This window comes from Cryptomeria japonica, chromosome 6, assembly GCF_030272615.1.
Source record: "Cryptomeria japonica chromosome 6, Sugi_1.0, whole genome shotgun sequence".
Taxonomy (NCBI): domain Eukaryota; kingdom Viridiplantae; phylum Streptophyta; class Pinopsida; order Cupressales; family Cupressaceae; genus Cryptomeria; species Cryptomeria japonica.
This window is the reverse complement of record NC_081410.1, coordinates 608,744,820-608,763,746: the sequence shown is the minus strand read 5'-3', so window position 1 is coordinate 608,763,746 and position 18,927 is coordinate 608,744,820. Positions and strand designations below refer to the sequence as shown.

Sequence of the window (18,927 nt, the reverse complement as noted above, 5' to 3'; positions counted from 1 at the left end):
ACCTTTGGGGGTAGGGCTCTCCACTTAGCTGTGGCTGCCAAAACTGACTCCTGGAACCCAACCTCTGGTGGATCTACCTGTGCTGGCTGTTCACCTGGTACAAACTGAGGAAGCAAAGGTCTATCCGTAGCAGGTGTACGATGGCGTTCCCGCCTAGAGGAATGAAGGGAGCTCCCAACTGATGAATGGGACCGATGGCTATGCTGACTGCCTGCCACTGAAACTGATCTGCTCTGCCCATGTCTGCCCCTATGTCTATCCAACTCCATTCGTGCCAAGGTTTCCTGTAATCTGTCAAGTGTCTGCACTATCCTGGGCTGTGTAGTGATGAGAGTTCTCATCATCTCCCGTTCTTCATCCTCAATCTGGTTCTGTCTAGCACCCCCTTGTTCATCCGCCATACTGGGTACCTGTTCAATTCCACTCTCACGCTCCTGTTGAGCTACCCTGCGTGTATAATACCTGTGTATCTCCTCTCTACCCGGATGCATAGAATAAAATGTAACCCTAGTGTGAAAATTCCACACAAACCCTATAGGCTGGCAGGATGATAGCTCTGATACCACTGAAAGATCCTTGATGGATCTCTTTTACCAATCTGCTGTAATTTTTATTTATTTAAATTGATTTTTCCTGCTTATTAATATTTTCTTTCAGAAATAGACAGAAGTTGCAGAAGGGTTGAATTCTTTTTGTATTTTGATGATTTTTCAACAAGTAAATAATGAAGTACAAGTACATGAACAAAGTACTGAAAATGAAGTTCATATACAGCCAAAACAAATTCGATTCAAGGCAGATTTCTGAATATAAAATCAAATATTTGACCAGATGAAGATTTCCAATATTTCAGGAAGATTACAATCAAGAGTAATTCCAACCTGGATGCTAAAAGAGTAACATAACCAGGAATGAAGCTGTGGCAAGATTCCAGCCCTCCAAGTGCTGCACGTGGGAAGGAAAGTGGCTGCCAGGTACAGCCGTACGACTGCCAAGTACACCCAACTGTTTAGAAACCCCAAACCCCACGCTGAACTCTGTCAGAATCACTGAACCTCCAGAAAGAATGCCGTACAATCTCCAAGATGCTAATAGCTGCAAACAAATCCAAACCACTGTATTGGGGGCTACGTCCCAAACAGGCAAGGCATTGGGGTTGGCGTCCTAGATGCTGAAAAGCTCTTCCAGAGCCAAATCTCAAATCCAAGATGTAAAATGTGTAAAAGATACCAAGAATTAGGTCTCAACTTCCTTATAACACCTTCCCACTTAGCTCGAACCCTAAAAGTGACTGAATGTGGCGTTTAGGATTAAAATGTTATATTTCTCATTTTAAGTTGCCAATTGCATAGAAAAACGACCCTTTTTCAAATATAAAGAAATCCGTTCACCGAAAGGATCCGAGTCAAAAGAGAAATATTTAGAAAAGTCCAAGACCTTTCCAACGAGCTATTACACCAAGGGATACGCATCCAGATGAGGCCAAAAACCCCTTATTATACCAAAATGGCTATAAACATAGCCTTATTTAAATAATAAACGCTAACTTAGGAAATATTAAAAATATAACCCAAATAGTTGCAAAATGCTCAAATGACACCACAAACCAGAAAGTCAACCTGCCACCTGTCTGTGACTGAAGTCGGAAATCAAGGATCCACTGGCAATCTCCTCCCTAAAATCTAGGGATGCTCCTAGAAACTAGGAATCAAACCCAAATCCTCTGAAACTGAACCCAAGGAATAATCTCAAGGAGACCCAACCCTGGGTATGGTCATAACCTCCTGAATAGTGGGGATATCCTCCATAAACATAGGAACTGCCTCCTAAAAATAAGGAACTGCTCCAAACTGATCAACTACTGCCAGAACACCAAGTCCCAAACACTGTATAACTACACTGAGTCTCTATCCATCACTGTCAGCCTACAAGACCCCATAATAAGCTGACTCACATGTCTCTGCTAGACAGAGCTAAAGAGGGGACATGACAACTTTAATCACATAAACAAATATACATCAATCACATTAGTATAAATGCAAATTTTAGCTCAAGGAAATAACACATTTAGATATATAAATATTGTCAAATGTATACAAAACTCATGGAATATGAAATCCATGGCATCAAAAGTTCTAAACAAATATCAAAACAAAAGCTAGAAGTCTATGGCGCAGAGGAGCCTACATCACTTAACCCTCATGCATGAGTGTCTAAGATAGGTCTTGGATGGTTATGCAGCCATGATATCTGCTTGTGTCTCAGTGACACCCACACTAACATCCAAGGTGTTCTATCCTCTTCTACCATGGTTACTGCCTCTACCTCTCTATCCACTTGGTCAACCCAATGAAGGTCCTCATCATCAAAGATAGGATCCTCAGGCTTAGTAATCCAATCAGATTGTGGATCAACCTCCTCTAGTGTGATGGGGAGTAAGTCAGTGCCCAAAATCTATCTATGGTGACTGTGAAGGTTGTAATGAACATAGAATAGATCATTTAACATCTACATTGATAGTCTTTTGCACTTCTTGGAGTGTATATGTTCAAACATACTCTGATTGTGCAAGGTGTCTGCTTGTGCTCTATCCTCTTCTACCATGGCTACTGCCTGAGGCCTCTACCTCTCTATCCACCTGGTCAACCTAATGAACGTCCTCATCATCAAAGATAGGATCCTCAGGCTTAGTAATCCAATCAGATTGTGGATCAACCTCCTCTAGTGTGATGGGGAATAAGTCAGTGCCCAAAATCTATCTATGGTGGATGTGAAGGTTGTAATGAACATAGAATAGATCATTTAACATCTACATTGATAGTCTTTTGCACTTCTAGGAGTGTATGTGTTCAAACATACTCCGATTGTGCTCACAATCTAAAGCATTGCATGGTCGGCTCCATACTTGAACTGCAATCCTCTGAAGATTTGGTACCTTAGCACCAAATCTTTCCCACCATGCATCTGAAATGAGAACAAGAAAACAAATCAATCTCATTATTAAATTTTAAGTTTCAATATTTAATGATAATATAGAAAGAGAAAAGTTTTAACTTTTAAACTTAAATTATTCCCTTAAAAGATTTTTACCTAGTTGCAATGTCAACAGAGTTGCCTTGCATATATCTCATGGAAAGAAATCTCTTTGTGCAAGTCTAAAGATCTCAATCTCAATGAATATACCTAGTTGCAATGTCAACCGAGTTGCCTTGCATATATCTCTTGCAAATAAATCTCTTTGTGCAAGTTTAAAGATCTCAATCTCAATGACTATTTGTGCTCCAATACTAGAATTGGGCATCATCCACTTTGTGATTGTGTAGAGCCCACTTAGAACCTCCTCATCCGCCTTGAAATCAGGGCGGGATTGGAATGCTGGATTTAGGAAATAAGCAATTGCATGTAGGGGCTTGTGGAGCAGGAGGTGCCATTGTCAATTAATGATTTCCCAAATGTGGCGATATTTATCCTGTACTCTGACATAAATGGATCTAATGGCCTACGTGGCCCTATTGATGCCATCATATATGTAGCCCATTGTAGGCTTCTCCCCATTAGCAACTCATAGGAGAATCACTAAAGGCTCTATGAATTGCAATTATTGTGGAACATTAACATAAGTAAGTGGGAACAAAAATAAGCAGATAAAAGAACGATATGAATAAAAATATAATGTAGAATTAGATTTATTTGTATGATCTTAATAGTCGGTACCGAGAAGGCTTGGTCATCAAAAATCCAATATGACAACACATCAACCCTTGCATTGGTCTTAGCATATGATGAGGAAGTCCACTCACTAACTAGCATGCCTCATTAGGTTGAGGACCCATGTGTGATTGTATATGAATTTGCAAATATTTTTTGCTATCTCCACACGTGCTTTGATCCATGGAATCTTGCCAGGATCCTCCAATATGAGGTCAAGACAATGAGCAGAACATGGAGTCCAAAACAATGATGGATTCCTATCTATCAATAGTCTACTTGCAACAACATAATTTGCTGCATTATTAATAACTACTTGCACCACATTCTCCTCACCCACCTTAGCCAAGACTCCCTCCAAAGCTTCACAATAGAATTCAACATTTTTAGTGTTTCTCGAGGCATCAATAAACTTGATGAATATTGTGCAACCTTAGAAAGAAACAAATCAATGATTCAATAAATCATATTAAAAATATTAAACGCTAAATCAATACATTCTACGAAGTATAGTCACTTAGGAAGAAACTAAAAAATTCAGCAATGTTCTATTTCCTCTATCTCTGCAACTGTCAATCATGATGGTGCAACCTTTCTTCCTCCATATATGTTGCTACTCTTATATTGTGGTTTTCACATCAACCACCTTTTGTGACCAAATGGGGCCCTTATTCTCCTCATCATTAAGGGCTTTGAACCTCACCCCACAAATAGTAATGGCATCAACCGTGTTTTGCAAATAAGAAGACCTTAACACAAATCCATTAAGTAGAATTAAGTATTGTAAAATGAAGAGTTTAAATCTGAATTCAACATACCTATAATATAAAATTTATGAGGCAAAGAATCAAGATATATATTTTAAAACAAACAAAAAAAGAATTACCTGGCTGTGTGGAATGGAATGGTGCAATAGAACCAAAAGTCTCCAGTTGCACTTTTAGCTGTATCATGTTTATCTTTGTTCTAACGTATGCTCTCAAGTGATAGTTCAGAATTTGAAGTAGTGCGTGGCATTATATATAAATCTAACCTAGATGCACAAACTCTAGGCCTAATGCTAAAATTGCAACTAGCATTAGCACTAGTGTAGACACCCAAAATCGACCATTTACATTTGGTTGATTTATCCCGGTCATTTATCTATTCTTGCTATCCCATTAACTAAATAATTCATAATTATTTAATTAATTATCGATTATTTACAATGCCCCTTGGCCCTTTTTCTCTATAAAATTAAATAGATCCCCATATGTATTTAATTTAATTCATTTATCCCTTTTTTTTCCAAAGTTACCAAGCTCTTCTTTTGAGATCCAAAATTGGAGCCGGGTTCAATCTGAGTCTCGGTGTGAGCTAGGTTCGCCCCTGGGTTAGTTCCGGGTGCGTCGAGTTGTGGATTTGATGGGGTTTAAGTGATCTTTTTATTGCTTGCCTTCATCTGTACACCATCCTCCGTCTGTCCTCCATCCGTGGTGTAGCGACCCTCTTCCTCCTTGTACAATTGATGCAACTGTATTATGTTTTAATGCTTTGACCATTTTTTTATTTTTGTTTTCATTTTTCCTTTTTCAAATAAAATTTAATAATTATATACTTTATGTTTAAAATCTAATTCGATTTAATATTTTTTTATTCAATATGTCAAAGTTAAATATTTTAAAATACTTAAATTAAAGTAATATTATAATATATTAATAACATTTTAAGTTAATTTTTAAACATATTTTACTATTTATTTTGTTGTGTTTAACTTTATTAAATATTGAAACATATTAGTATATTAATATTATTTTATTACTTATTTTAAATTTATTACTTATGTGTGAGTGTGTGTGTGTGTGTGTATGGGTGTACCCGTACCCAAGGATTTTTTTTGCCATACCCGTGAATTTGTATCCGTATCTGTATTTGTACCCGAATCAATAGCTTAGCTTTTTTCCCCAAATGGAATCAAAATGAATTTTTAATTCCTCCCCTTTATCTCTCCAAATGTCACATCCTCCTACTTTTCCTACTTACCTCCTAAAGGACCTAAACCCATTCTTATTGTGCCTAATTAGCCCCCTAATCATTTGCACAATCCTAATTGCTTGGATTAGGAGGGGGTCAACCTTTGCCATAAATGTCCTCCCAACTTGCCTAATCAGCCTTGAAGGCTACCACTTCTGGGAAGGTACCCACATGGGTTCCCTCCTCATGTGTCACATTCAAGTTTTAAAAAATTCCTTTATTCGCTTTCCTCCATGCACTTGGAGTATGATGACAAGAAATGTCTTTATGGCAAGAGATTGCCCATACCCCAAGGGTACCATTCCCAACCACCACCTTCCTCATCTTGTCTCCCATGTTGCCACTTGGCAATCTCTCATGCATTGTGAGGACCAATTGACCCTCCACCATTGATCTCATGCAATAAATCTTGACCCTTCAATCCATCTCCCTTTATTCATACTCCCACACTTGCCTATTTTTCCAACATTAGTTGCATTTTGAATTCAAGAGCACAGAATTGTTGCCAAGATTCTTGTGAGCACACATCGAATCCGACATTGGTGGGCAAATCTATAGATCAAGGAGGTCATCATACTTCATTTTCCATAAATTCAGTGAAGGTCTGACCCCCTTTTTGCCTAATCTCGATTGTTGTTGTGTTTTATGTTTTCGAGTTGATTTTCATGTTATTTTAATTCCTTTGTAAGCATATTTCACTGCACACAACTGGTATAGCATTAGCACTCACAACACTCGAAAATGGACGAAATGGAGGAATGGAAGAAGATTCTCCACTTCCACCAATGGCTGCCATCTCCTCACGTTGCCTTTTTAAAAAAATTCTTTTTGCTTCTCAAAGGTTTCTAATTGAACTTGCACTTCATGCATAACCTCAGCATGCACATGTGGGCATGGATTAGTATCTTGGCATGGTATTTGTGCATGATGGTATTTTAATTTGTTAATTCATTCCCCTTGAAAAGTTGTTTTGCAATGAAAACAAGTTACCTCTCCTTTCTTTTGCCTAGGGGTAGTAATACAACCTTTTACTTTTCATGGTGTGAATCAGTATAATACGTCCTTTTACTTTTTAACATAATCACATAACATCAATTGCACAATATAAGATGCAACAACTACACAACACAACAGGAACACAAGATTTGCATGGAAACCCTTATAGGAAAAAACCACGACAAAATATTGCTTATATATAAATCTTTCTTACAATCTTCGTAGGCACTCAAGAGACACCAATCCCCTCTTATACAATTTGTCAGCACAAACCCATTGGAGGCACCAATGTCCACAACTGAGCACCAACTCAGTAAGAGACTAATCCCTTCTTGTGGTCGGCACCAAACTCTTCTCTTCAAATTCACCTTTTCGAGTACAGCTTCTTCAATGAATAATGCTTATTTGGATACATCTCCTTCACAAAATTCTGCCCAAATCCTTCAACCTTTGCTCACAAATCCTCCTTAAATTTGTTCATAAGCCTTCATAAACTCACTCACAATTTTCTTCGTTTTGTGCTTATGAAATCTTCATAGATCTGCTCATAAAGGCTTCACAAGTCTGTTCACAAAGTCTTCTTCTTCTAAGTCTGCAATAATTTGCTCCAACATTCTGCAATACTCTTCATATCTTCTTTACAAATCTGCTCTTATTCTTTTACATCTTTTTCTGGTTTATGTCTGCTGTTTTGGTAAATAATCATAAAGTCAGCCAGCATTGAGACTATCTTGCATAAAGGAAGTCAGCATTTATAATGTCTCTGCTCCTTATTGTATCTGCTACCTTTTAATAATAATTACTGCCCTTACATTTAATGAGTCTGCCTACATTCTCCTTGCCAATTAATCCAAATAGTTTCTTTTATTTGATGCATTCTATTTGAGTAAATAATGGATTAAACTCAACACAGAATCATCAACGATTCTCTGTCTTATCCAATGTATAATGTCTTGAATGTATTCCTGTTTCTCAGCAACAATCTCTCGTATGTCTTTGATATCAACGACAACCTTAGACTTCAATTGAGACGTTAATCTTCCTTTGACATCAATGACAAACAACATTTTAAACAATGCACTCAAATTTTGGCCCAAAACTCTTTTTTTCTTCTCCTTTTGATTGAAAATGAAATGAAGTTGCTTTTAGGATGTAGGAGGCAAATATAAGTCACAAAAAATAATGTGAGTTGTGCTGTTTTTTATTTTCATTTTTTTTGTTTTTTTCCCAAAAGAGCCTTGGCTGAGTTTTTTGGTCGGTACTTGCCTAGACGCAGCGAGTTTGGTGAGTGCTCAGCTGTTGAGCCTCCCAAACTCGCTGAGGGTGGCTTGCTTCGGGACTCACCTAGTCTTGGTGAGTCTTGTAACTCTAATTATGAAGGAGGTTGTATGATAGGAATTTTAATAGAATCATAAATATCCAATGCATTAGACAATAAACCATGGGGTTGCTTTGCAGGAAGAATGACAAAGAATAAGTGATTTGTACCAAAAAAAAAAAAAAGTCAAAATCACATCTGACCTGATTAGGGATGCTAGTCAACTCGTCTATTTAGCCCTCCAAAAAATATTTTGTTGTAATAATGCCAAGTGTTTGCCACATACGGGTAAACAATTAAATGCAGAAATTAAATAATCAGTCTCTGTATTAATTCAACAGTCCATGTACATCAAGCGCTTATAACATTAAACCCAAATACGACTATCATGATGATACTAAGAAGGAACGGTATGCAATATATAATACCCGAAGGGGTGCGACCAACCGTCGCGTCCAACTGCCCTTCGGGACGACTAACTAACTGACTGCCGTAACTCATTATTACCGACGGCAACATAAACATAATATGACAACAAAACATAATGATTATTCCCGGCAACATCATCCCCCCCAAGAAAAGAAGTCGTCTCCGGACGACTTAATACGAAATAGAGATGACATTAAACAAAACCAAGGTAGAGAATTGCAGGAACTGCGAATGCTAGTCGAGCGTGGAACTCATACACCTGCTGCGTCCTTGCCTGAAAACCCTTTTCTGCTACCATCCGATGCTCAAGTGCGGATTTCACCATTAGTGCTTCCTTTGACATCACAATCCTCCTGTGCCTAAACCAAACTTGTCTACAAAACACGCTTTTCAGTCTCAACCTCCACCAACTGCTACTCAAATGATACTGTCTCCCTAGCCAATTTGTCCTCGATAGCCACCCGCATTGCCCTCTCGGCATCCAACTCCTGGGTACGCTGAGCTAAGTCTCACGCTACTCCTGCCTCCAACTTGGTGGTCAGCTCCTCCCGAGCCCTCTATGCATCCACCAAGGCAACCTCTCATCCAGCCGAGACGTACTCCAAGTTCCTCAAAGCGTACCATTCATGCCGGGAAGGGGCCACAACCTTCGGGCACAAAGGCTAGGAGACACCTCAAATCCTCCATCACACTCCCCAAAGGTTGATAACTGAACTGAACAACTCCCTGGTGTCGTATGACTTTGTGTGCCTACAATGCCTTCCTTCAGACTCTGTTTGTTCGCAACCTCCAAATCCGTCTCCCTCTACGGCTTATGGCTTCCCTGCCACTGCTTAGCTTCAGGCTTCTTTCTCACAGTATGGGACAACCCAACACTTACCTTGCCTTCTCTGATGCCCTTTGCCCAACTCAGTTTACAACCCTCAGAACCATATGAAAGTCCATGGCGCACATCATTTCTGTGATATTTTAAGATGCCCAAACCCTTATTCTCCACTCTAATATTTTCAGCGTCCTGGCTCCAGACGTCATCGAATGATTTTTCAATCTGGTCGTCATTTTTTTTTTCCACTGTAATGTCCGCGATGGCACCCTGGCCATACAACCTCCCCGTACGGTCAACAACAACACTGACACCTCCAATCATACGACCACCTTCCCATGCGGTCAACACCCTCCTTACTGTACGATCACCCCTCCATCGTACGGATCACACCGTACGGACAACATGACCAACCGTCCACACCGTACGGTCCTCCTTCTGCACGCCCAACGCAGTTCAACCGTACGGGGGTCCACCGTACGGTGGTTCCACCGCACGGGTTCCCACCTCATGGTAGTCTCATCGTATGGTGGTCCCACTGCCACTTTCAAAGATTTTTTTTTTTTAATTTTTTTTTTCAAAAAATTTTTTCGATTTTTTTTTTCTTAAATCCCTAATCTAGTCTTCGGCTCGGGTCTCGTGCCTCCGGGATTGCCCTTTCTCGGTTTGCCTCGCCCGAGAGTCTCCCGCTTTGGTCCCGTGCCGGTTGAGTCACCTGCCCAACCTCTCAGGTCCCCTTCCATCCTCTCGAGTCCCCCACCGGACTCTCGAGTGTCCTTCCGGCCTCTCGGGTCCCCTGCGCGCTTCTCGTGGTAGGGTTTCAATTTGGACCCATTGATGGCAAGTCTATTTTCAATGGCCATCTGAAGACCTGGAACCATAAATTCTACTGGAACCACAGTCTCCTTCCCATACATAAGAAGAAGAAAAATAATAAATATTTTGAAGGCCGCAGCCTTCCACACAGGGTTCCAATCGTTGCCGACACGAATGATCTTGGGATTATCTACGTCACCGAGGTTTGGGGCGTCTCCCTTCCAATATTCTCTGTTTTTCGGCAGGTACACCTCCTCTGTTGCTTGCTCTGGTTCCTCTACTTCGAGCCTGTAGCTCTGGAACATTTCGTAATCCTCCATCTGCTAGTAGAAGAGCCCGTTCAATGACCCCGTCCCATCCTCAGAGCACTCTCCTAGTTTGAGAATCCCTTCGTCGTTGGGCTCCCTGCATCCCCTTCCTTCGTCCCTCAGGTCGCTTTCTCCTTCACCCTCCGATTCCAAAGATGATGCCAGTTCCTCACTAACCAACTGCGTCCCAAGGTCTATGATAAACTTCCTTCCTCCATTCTCCATAGACAGAGTGTTCTTCCAGTTGTGGGTGGCCTTGTTTGCCACTAGCCACCCTCTCCCTAAGATCGCATCATACCCTTTTTTCTTTAGTGGGATTACCATGAAGTCCAGTATGAAGGGTTGCGCCTCGATGGTAACTTGCTGGCCCATCAGTGTCCTCGATGGGTTTGATTCCATGCTGATCTGCTCCCAGCAGATTGAATGTAGATGGCCACAGTGTCGGCTTCCCCAGCTTCCGCCAGGTTTCTTCTAGAAGAACATTCACTCCTGATCCACCATCGACGATGGTATCGGTTAGAATGGTGCCAAGGATACCCATCTCCACAATGGCCGGGTTCCTTCCAGTGTTAACTGCCAGCAGCATGGGGTCTATTGCAGACCCCCCAGGAACATCTGTGCGGTGGTTGGTATTGGTGCGTGGTTGGGAGAGATTATTCAGCAACGTCGTTCGTAATTGAGGCATCGTCTGGAGGAGGTCGTGTACCTTCACCGGCACCTCTAGTTTTAAAATTTGATTTAGTATAGCCTCCTCTGCCTCCGGTCGGCTGGAAGTACCCGCCGTACCCTTCGCCTTCGCCCTTTCTCGTATCTCTTTCTCAATTTCTTCTCGTGCTTCCCGTACCCTTCGCTTCTCCATCTCCGGGTCTGGGCACATTGCGTGTTTGGCTTGGGCGCGGGTTATGACTAGCACTTCCTCTTCTTTGGTTTCTTCGATATTGAGCAAGTTGACGTCGGACTTCGGGCATGTGGCGTCTTCGTGGTCTCCCGGTCCGCACCATTTGCACAAATATTGTGTGGCCTCCCCCTTCGAGTAGTCTCGGGCGAAGTGCCCCCACTGGTTGCACACTCTGCATTGTACCATCGGTCGGCCTTTGGAGTCGTATTGGATCTGGCTCCTTGTATTATTATTGTTGTTTCGTCCTCCCCACCAGTCTTGATGTTGCATTGTTGTTCGCTTGGGAGCTGTCGGCACCGCCCAATGTAGTTGGTTGTTCCTGCGTAAGCAATATTTGTTGGTTTCGTGTTTTCATGTTGTAGGGGCATTCCTTGGTGGGATGCCCCATCAATTGGCATATATCACAATAGGCCTTCTTTTGGTAGGAGCCTTTCGTGTGGCCGTCCGTCTTACATTCCGTGCACCAAAGCTCCCCTTCGTCGGTCTTGCTTAGACCTCCCTTCATAACCTTAAGCTCTTTCATCATCCTCAGCATGTCCTTCTGCAGGGCTTGCACCTTTTTGCCGGACTCGCCATCGCTGCTGCTTCCCTCGGAAGAGTCATCATCCTCGGACGAGCTATCCTTCTTCTTTTTCTTCTTGGATGTCTTGGTCTCGCTCTCGAGATCCATCCCTCTATTATATGCATCTTTGTACGAGGTTGGTGGAACAATTTTCATCTTCTTTCGGATGGAGTGTTTCAGTCCCTCCACGAACCATCTCTTTTTTAACCCATCTGCTGGTTGAGTCTCCATTTTCCCCAATAGTTCCTTGAGTCGCCGACTATAGGCTCGGACAGTCTCGTTCTTGTTTTGCTTTGTGCCATAGATTTCGGCTACTATTTCATTGTTGTCTCTGAGGAGGCGAAACTCTATCCCGAACTCCTTCAGGTTGGGCTATGTGCCGACTTTGGTCTTATCCATATCGGAGTGCCAGTCGATGGCCACTCCCCTTAAGGTTGCTGGAAATTGTGTTACCCATTCGTCCTGGTCGGTAACAACGTTCGCTGACCATATGGTTTCGCAAGTGCGGCAATGGCGGATTGGATCTTCCTTCCCGTCGTCGTTGAACTTCGACAGCTTCTGCTTACTTGCCATCCCACCGCTGGGTCTCGCTCCTTTGGTGCCTTGTGGGCTTGTACGTAGTGATCCTCCGCCCCTGCCTCCTGCACCTGACCCTCCACTCGTGGGTCCTCCGGAGAAGGTTGTTGACCCCGAACCAAACAAATTGCCTCCCGTACGGTACCCTTGTGCTCTCTTGGCACCGTCGGCCGTACTGTCACCTTCGGTCGTCTCCCTCCGGCTGTCCTCCGAAATGGACAAGTTCTTTAGTAGGTCTCTGGTAGTGTCGACCAGGTTTAGACTTCGCCTTGTTTGTTCCACCAACTCTTCACGACTTCTTACCCTACGGTGGTATTCTAGCGAACTGTAGAGTTCTCCTTTGGCACCCTCTGTGACTCCTAGGTTCCCTTCGGGCAACCCTACGACAGTGTAGAGAGTGTAATTCTCTCCGTCTATCTCTGCCTCTGCAACCTCCGTGACACCTCCTGGGTTCCCTTCGAGCAACCCCTTGGCCGGTCGTCCTTCGGCAAGCTGCCTTAGTCTACGCCTTCGTTCTATTTGCTGTCTAAGTTTCAATGCTCTTTGTGCCACTTCCCATCCGTCACTTTGTATCTTTTTATTTTTGTCCTTATTTAGTATATTTGGCATAAATCACTTCCGTACATAGCAAGCACACACCATGTACACAAAAAAAATTCTTTTTTTTATTATTTTCCCTTTCGGCCACAATTTATATCAACATTGTGTTGGGATTATTACAGGGTTCAATTTCCCCTTTGCCTCTTGCCATCACGCTCTGCATCCCAATGACGATTGTTCTGTTTGCGTGTCGTCGGCCTCTGGGTTAATTTCACCGACGGGTAGGCCCATCGTGTCTGTACGCCATCCGCTCCTTCCTTTCCCGAGTATGTCTAGGCAACGGCACCAAATGTTTGCCACATGCGGGTAAACGATTAAATGCAGAAAGTAAATGCACAGGAAACATAATAGAAATATATTAAATAACTAGTCTCTGTATTAATTCAACAGTCCATGTACATCAAGTGCTTATAACATTAAACCCAGATACAACTATCATGATGATACTAAGAAGGAACGGTATGCAATATATAATACCCGAAGGGGTGCGACCAACCGTCGTGTCCAACTGCCCTTCGGGACGACTAACTAACTGACTGCCGTAACTCATTATTACCGACGACAATATAAACATAATATGACAACATAACATAATGATTATTCCCGGCAACACCAAGCAATTCACTATTTGATGTATTTAATACCCAACCGTGGTCTATGATCAATAGATTTTAGACTCTTTAGATTTAGATTTTGTAGCTTTTGTGTGACTATTTATTTTTATGTTTTTGTGTTTTAATTTGTTGGTGTGGTTAATTTTTTTTGGATATAATGGTTATTGTATGCCAATTTATTATGAGGATGAGCAATCCAGGTTAATCATAATAGACAGGAAAGCGCTAAAGAACCATCACTGGACACATGTAATTCTGAGCATTTAGGTGCTTCATGAGTGAGGCATGTGAAAATGGATACACCACCTAATAAGGACTATATTATATAAGGTGGTTGAAATTTTAAATCATCCACTGATGGTCATTGCTGGTAATAAATCTGTGTGTGAGCTGAAAGGTGTGCCAATGGAAGGTTAAAGCTTTGCATACACCTGACAAGGAAGATAACTGATACTGGCATGTGCAAACTAGTTTGCTGGTTGCTGCACAAAAACAAAGGAATGATTGAGATCTAGTTCAGTGAACAGAACTTACGTCAAAAGTTGAATGCAGATGGTAATTGTGGCAAATTCTTTTGTGAAGTTAAAATTTAGTCATATTTGTAAGTTACTAGAGATCTACTTGTGACCTTAGTATTAAAGTTGTAATGAGCTTTATTAATTTAACTTTTGCTAATGTGGTGCAATAGATCCATCTTTGTTAATCAAATTGTAAGACATAAATAAATGGCAAATTTAAATTGGCCATAGGGTTCAGATTGTAGTAGAAAATTTGCATGTTGGTATTTTCTGGTTTGACGACTCTAGAAGTTTGGGGACCGATTCCACAGTATTTTCTACCTTATATTTTACAAATTTGACCTCTTGAAATGTATATCCTGTGAGTACTGAAGTTATATATCATCACTACGTCCAGGGTAGATTCTTGGAGCCTGAAGGGGTTACACAATTGCAGGGGTTAGGCTCAGCCATGCTAATTAATAAGCATATTGAATTTTCTACCAAAACATACTGCATACCATACATGATAAATTAACATTATTAGAGTTAAATTTGTTATAAAGGTGAATTGTTTAGTATTGTGACAAAGTGATTGGCTTTGAAAGAGTTAGTTATTGTTCAAGTGTAGTTGCATGGGACTTTGACTATTTGTTTCTAGCATATTGTATACAATAAAAGCTATATAAAATTTCCTATTGGAAATGTGGAACTTAAAACATCATTTTGATGATGCGAATATTCTTGGAGTCAAGGTTACAGTTGATGTGTGTATTAACATGGAAGATGGAAAAAAGTTCATCTGTGGGATATTTCTTTTCTGAATGGTTCTTGATCAAAGATAATGAATATGTTAGCAAAATTGTTCTTCAAGGCATAGTGGAGACAGACAGCTTAAATCACACACTAAGCTTTGACTTTTAGACTTAAAAGTGTTGAACACGCTTAATACGTTGCTAGTCTGTGTGGTTTAAGGCTGGCCTAGTGGAGAAAGGTTTATACAGGGTTAACACAAAGGGCTATTTAACATGATTATACTTTATCTGTTAATCACTGTTTGATTGCCATGGATGATAACAAATTTATCATAAAATATTGAGACAGCTTCAATCAAATGTTTTTTGGAAGAAGACATTGAAGCAATCAACAAAAAACTAAAAGTGTAGTACTTCATGGATGATTAGAAGTTGATGCCCACTCTGCTAAAAAGAAATTAATGGCTTTACAAAATGTTAAACTTAAAATTACCTGCGTGGGCTGAATTTTTAAGAGCTGAAATAATGTAACGATTAAAAGAATAGTTAAGGAATAATTTTGTAAGTCACAATATATAACGACCTTGAAGGAGGAAATGATTAGTTAATAGGTGCAGACACCGCCTAGTGCATCATCTAGTGGGAAAAAGCCTAGAGAAACCTTGTAGGAAGTGAAAGATATGTTGGGAGAACCAGTCACTCTACAAATTGTTGTTGGTACATTTATAAATGTGAGACTTATGTTTCAGACAATCATGACAAACTATTGGAGTTCTCATCAAAATGGAGTGGTGTAATGATTAAGGATTGAATTTGTCGAGGAGGCATACATGTTGCTAAGAGGTGGACTCAGAGATGTGTGCTTTACTGGTCACTCCACAAATTATTGTTTGTACATATATAAAATGGGAGATTTGTCCTTCATACAATCACGACACAAACTATTGGAAGTTCCATCCATAATTGTGTGGTGCAATGATTAATTCGAGGATTGAATTCATCATCGAAGCATACATACTGCTAAGAGCTGAACTCAGAGATGGGTGGTTTTATTAGTTACAGCTCTTGAGGAATAACAAATGTACAGAGGAAAATGGAAAATGTGATGAACATTAACTGTTTCCTTTGTGTCATGAGATTTATGACCAACATTCATGATGATGTATTTAATTTTAACCTTATGTCTTATTTGATGTATTATGGAACAGAGTTTCATTGATTTGTTTTAATTTTTACTTGTATTCTTGAAAAACTGGACATGTTACCTCATTTCATCTACATGAAGAATATTGAGCATGTCTGGTTTTCCCAAATCTCTTTTGCTCTTGAATATTTGGAAAACATGAAATTCATATGCTTTTTCGCTTCATTTGTTAATAAATTTCTTTCAGTAATAATTAAATCATAGGCTAGTGTATAGGTTTAAATATTTATTGAATATATGGTTAAATAGGTAGTTTGATGGCAGGTGAATAGTTTGGTTATTTTGAGGTTGTAACAAAACCCGGTATTGAATAGGATTTGGTTGAGAGATTGCAGGATCAGAACTATTTGTTTGTTGTACATGTATATCCGTTGTTTTGATCTAAGAAAATATACTGATATGGGTTTGAATGAAAGCCACAATTTCTGCTTTGATTTGCAAGGCCTGGTTGCTTGATTTAAGATTCTGTGTTGTATAATTTTCTTTTTCAGTAAAATGTTATAATGCCTGTTTGTTCACTGATCTAAGTTTTCATTGAACACATTTGAGTTGTGGATCTGATCTCTGATAATGTATTTTCTGTGCAGATTCCATATGTTGGATTGAATTTTGCGGTGTATGAGACTCTCAAGGACATATTGACAAAGAACAAAACTTTTGGGTTGTCAGATGGCTCTGAGTTGAATGTGGTAACTAAACTGGCATGTGGAGCTGCTGCAGGAACTGTTGGGCAGACTGTGGCTTATCCTTTGGATGTAGTACGCAGGAGAATGCAAATGGTTGGATGGAAAGATGCTTCTCCTGTTATATCTGGAGATGGAAGAATCACGGCACCTGTTCATTACTCTGGGATGGTTGACGCATTTAGGAAAACAGTCCAGAATGAAGGGTTTATTGCATTGTACAGGGGATTGGTTCCAAATTCAGTTAAGGTATGTACTATATAGGTCCCTTTGTCACCACTGCCTAGTAGATGTCAAGGCAAACTAAAAAAGCTTGAACATAAAATCAATTATTATCTGAATGATTTTTGTGCATTATGTTTACCTTTGGTTTCTTATTTTTTATTGTTTTGCCAATCATTGAAAGATGACAACCAAGAGAAATTTTTAGTAAGCTGCATTTGCTCATCTTGCAGGTGGTGCCCTCCATAGCAATTGCGTTTGTGACATATGAAGTTCTAAGGGATTTAATGGGTGTAGATTTCAAGATTTCAGATTAAGAAGATTTTCTCACTGATCACAGCATCAATTATTGTTTGAACAGACAAACCACTGTCAAAGTTCAGAAAGATAGTTTGTAGCATGTGTTGTAGAGGGAGGGACGATAATTCTATTTTTGGCTGTGAATCCTGATTCCTAAGGTCATCTTCAAACCATTCAATTCCAGCAATAACAGTTAAAAATTATTCATGGGGGAAATAAGTTGCTGCCAGAAGTCCTTAACCTTGTTAGGCCACCAACTTAATGCCTAGAGTGAATATGCGTTGTAGGCTCCATCTGCCTTATTATTTGAGTGCGATTATTTAGTTTTCCAATATCCTTGTTCAATAAGTGCATTCTATTGCTGGATTACAGGTTTTTTGGGACTTCATTCAATGTTCCTAAGCTTGCAGTTTTCCAGTTTGTAGCAGCTATCAACAATTCCATCTCAGCTTTTGGGATATTTGCAATCTAAACCACAGTTGCATTTCTAGCAGTTTTTTATTTCTTACATGGGTAGCCCCTATGATATTATAATAATATGATTAATCTGTGTACATAAATTTCCGAAATGACAGTTTCTCTTTCTGCTCGTTTTATCCTTTTCCAAAATTTACTTTTCAGACCGCATTGATTACTTTGTTTTTGATAAGATAAAATGGGTTAAACAAGGGTTCCTACCCTTACAAAGCCCGAAGGTAAGTTCTCAACATCGATTGCTTTGTTTACCAACTATTTTTGTTCTTTATTGAAAATTACGGTCTCTTACTTATGCCTCGTCTAAAGGGATCTTATGAGGTGCTCCAGGAAAAGTATTCTTTTGGAATGTGTTTGAAGCTTGTATGGTAAGCAGAGTCTTTTTGCCATGACTAATGATGTATTTGGGGAATTTTGGAGCATCTGAAAAAATGGCTATATTTCTTTACAAGGCGGGGATGTCAAAGTGTAACAACTTTAACAAAACCTAATATAAAATATTTACTATTTTTTGATCACCAAGGTTCCTTGAGGGTGAGGTGAGAGCATACGATGGATGGTTAATGATTTTTATAAATGGCATGAACAATACAAATATGTAGCTGAATATTACAATATGATGTAATTTAATGAAATAGATGACATAAATATGATTCCAATCTTTCATTACAATATGCTGTTTCAAATACAAATATTTGTTGGGAAAAATAAAACAAAGCTTTCAACCAAATGCTTCTAAATGAGATTGACATAAGAAAACCAAAGAGGTTTTATCTCTCATTCCTCAAATCCAAAGGTTTTGTCATTGAATGATGGTTGAACTCAAGATTCAAGCTATGATAGAAAAACGCAGACACCAAGTATCTCAATATATAACATTATTAGGACACAAATTTCAATGTCCCATTTTCTTTAAAATAAATATATAAGAAATATATACACATGTTTACTCACAAGTAGATAATTTTGTTTCAATCAAGGTAAATTTTGAGGTTAATGTGAGCTTGATTTTTTTAATGTAAGCTTAAATTTTTCTTGTTATATGATACACATCAAAGATATTGTGTTATTATCATCAATTAACTTCTAAATTATGAGGATATTAATGGTTAATTAATTAATTAAATTATT

The 18,927-nt window shown here is 39.7% G+C and overlaps 1 protein-coding gene across 2 annotated transcripts in view; it reads left to right on the top strand.

Moving 5' to 3' along the window:
* Window positions 1-17,916, top strand: part of LOC131055013 (mitochondrial adenine nucleotide transporter ADNT1) — an 89,306-nt gene extending 71,390 nt beyond the window's left edge. For both annotated transcript variants that reach the window (XM_057989615.2, XM_057989614.2), the window contains exons 7-8: window positions 16,705-17,049; window positions 17,256-17,916. In XM_057989615.2, the coding sequence (XP_057845598.2) occupies window positions 16,705-17,049; window positions 17,256-17,339 (429 nt within the window). In that variant the 3' untranslated portion in view covers window positions 17,340-17,916. The remainder of the gene's footprint in view (window positions 1-16,704; window positions 17,050-17,255) is intronic.
* The last annotated feature ends 1,011 nt before the right edge of the window (window positions 17,917-18,927 follow it).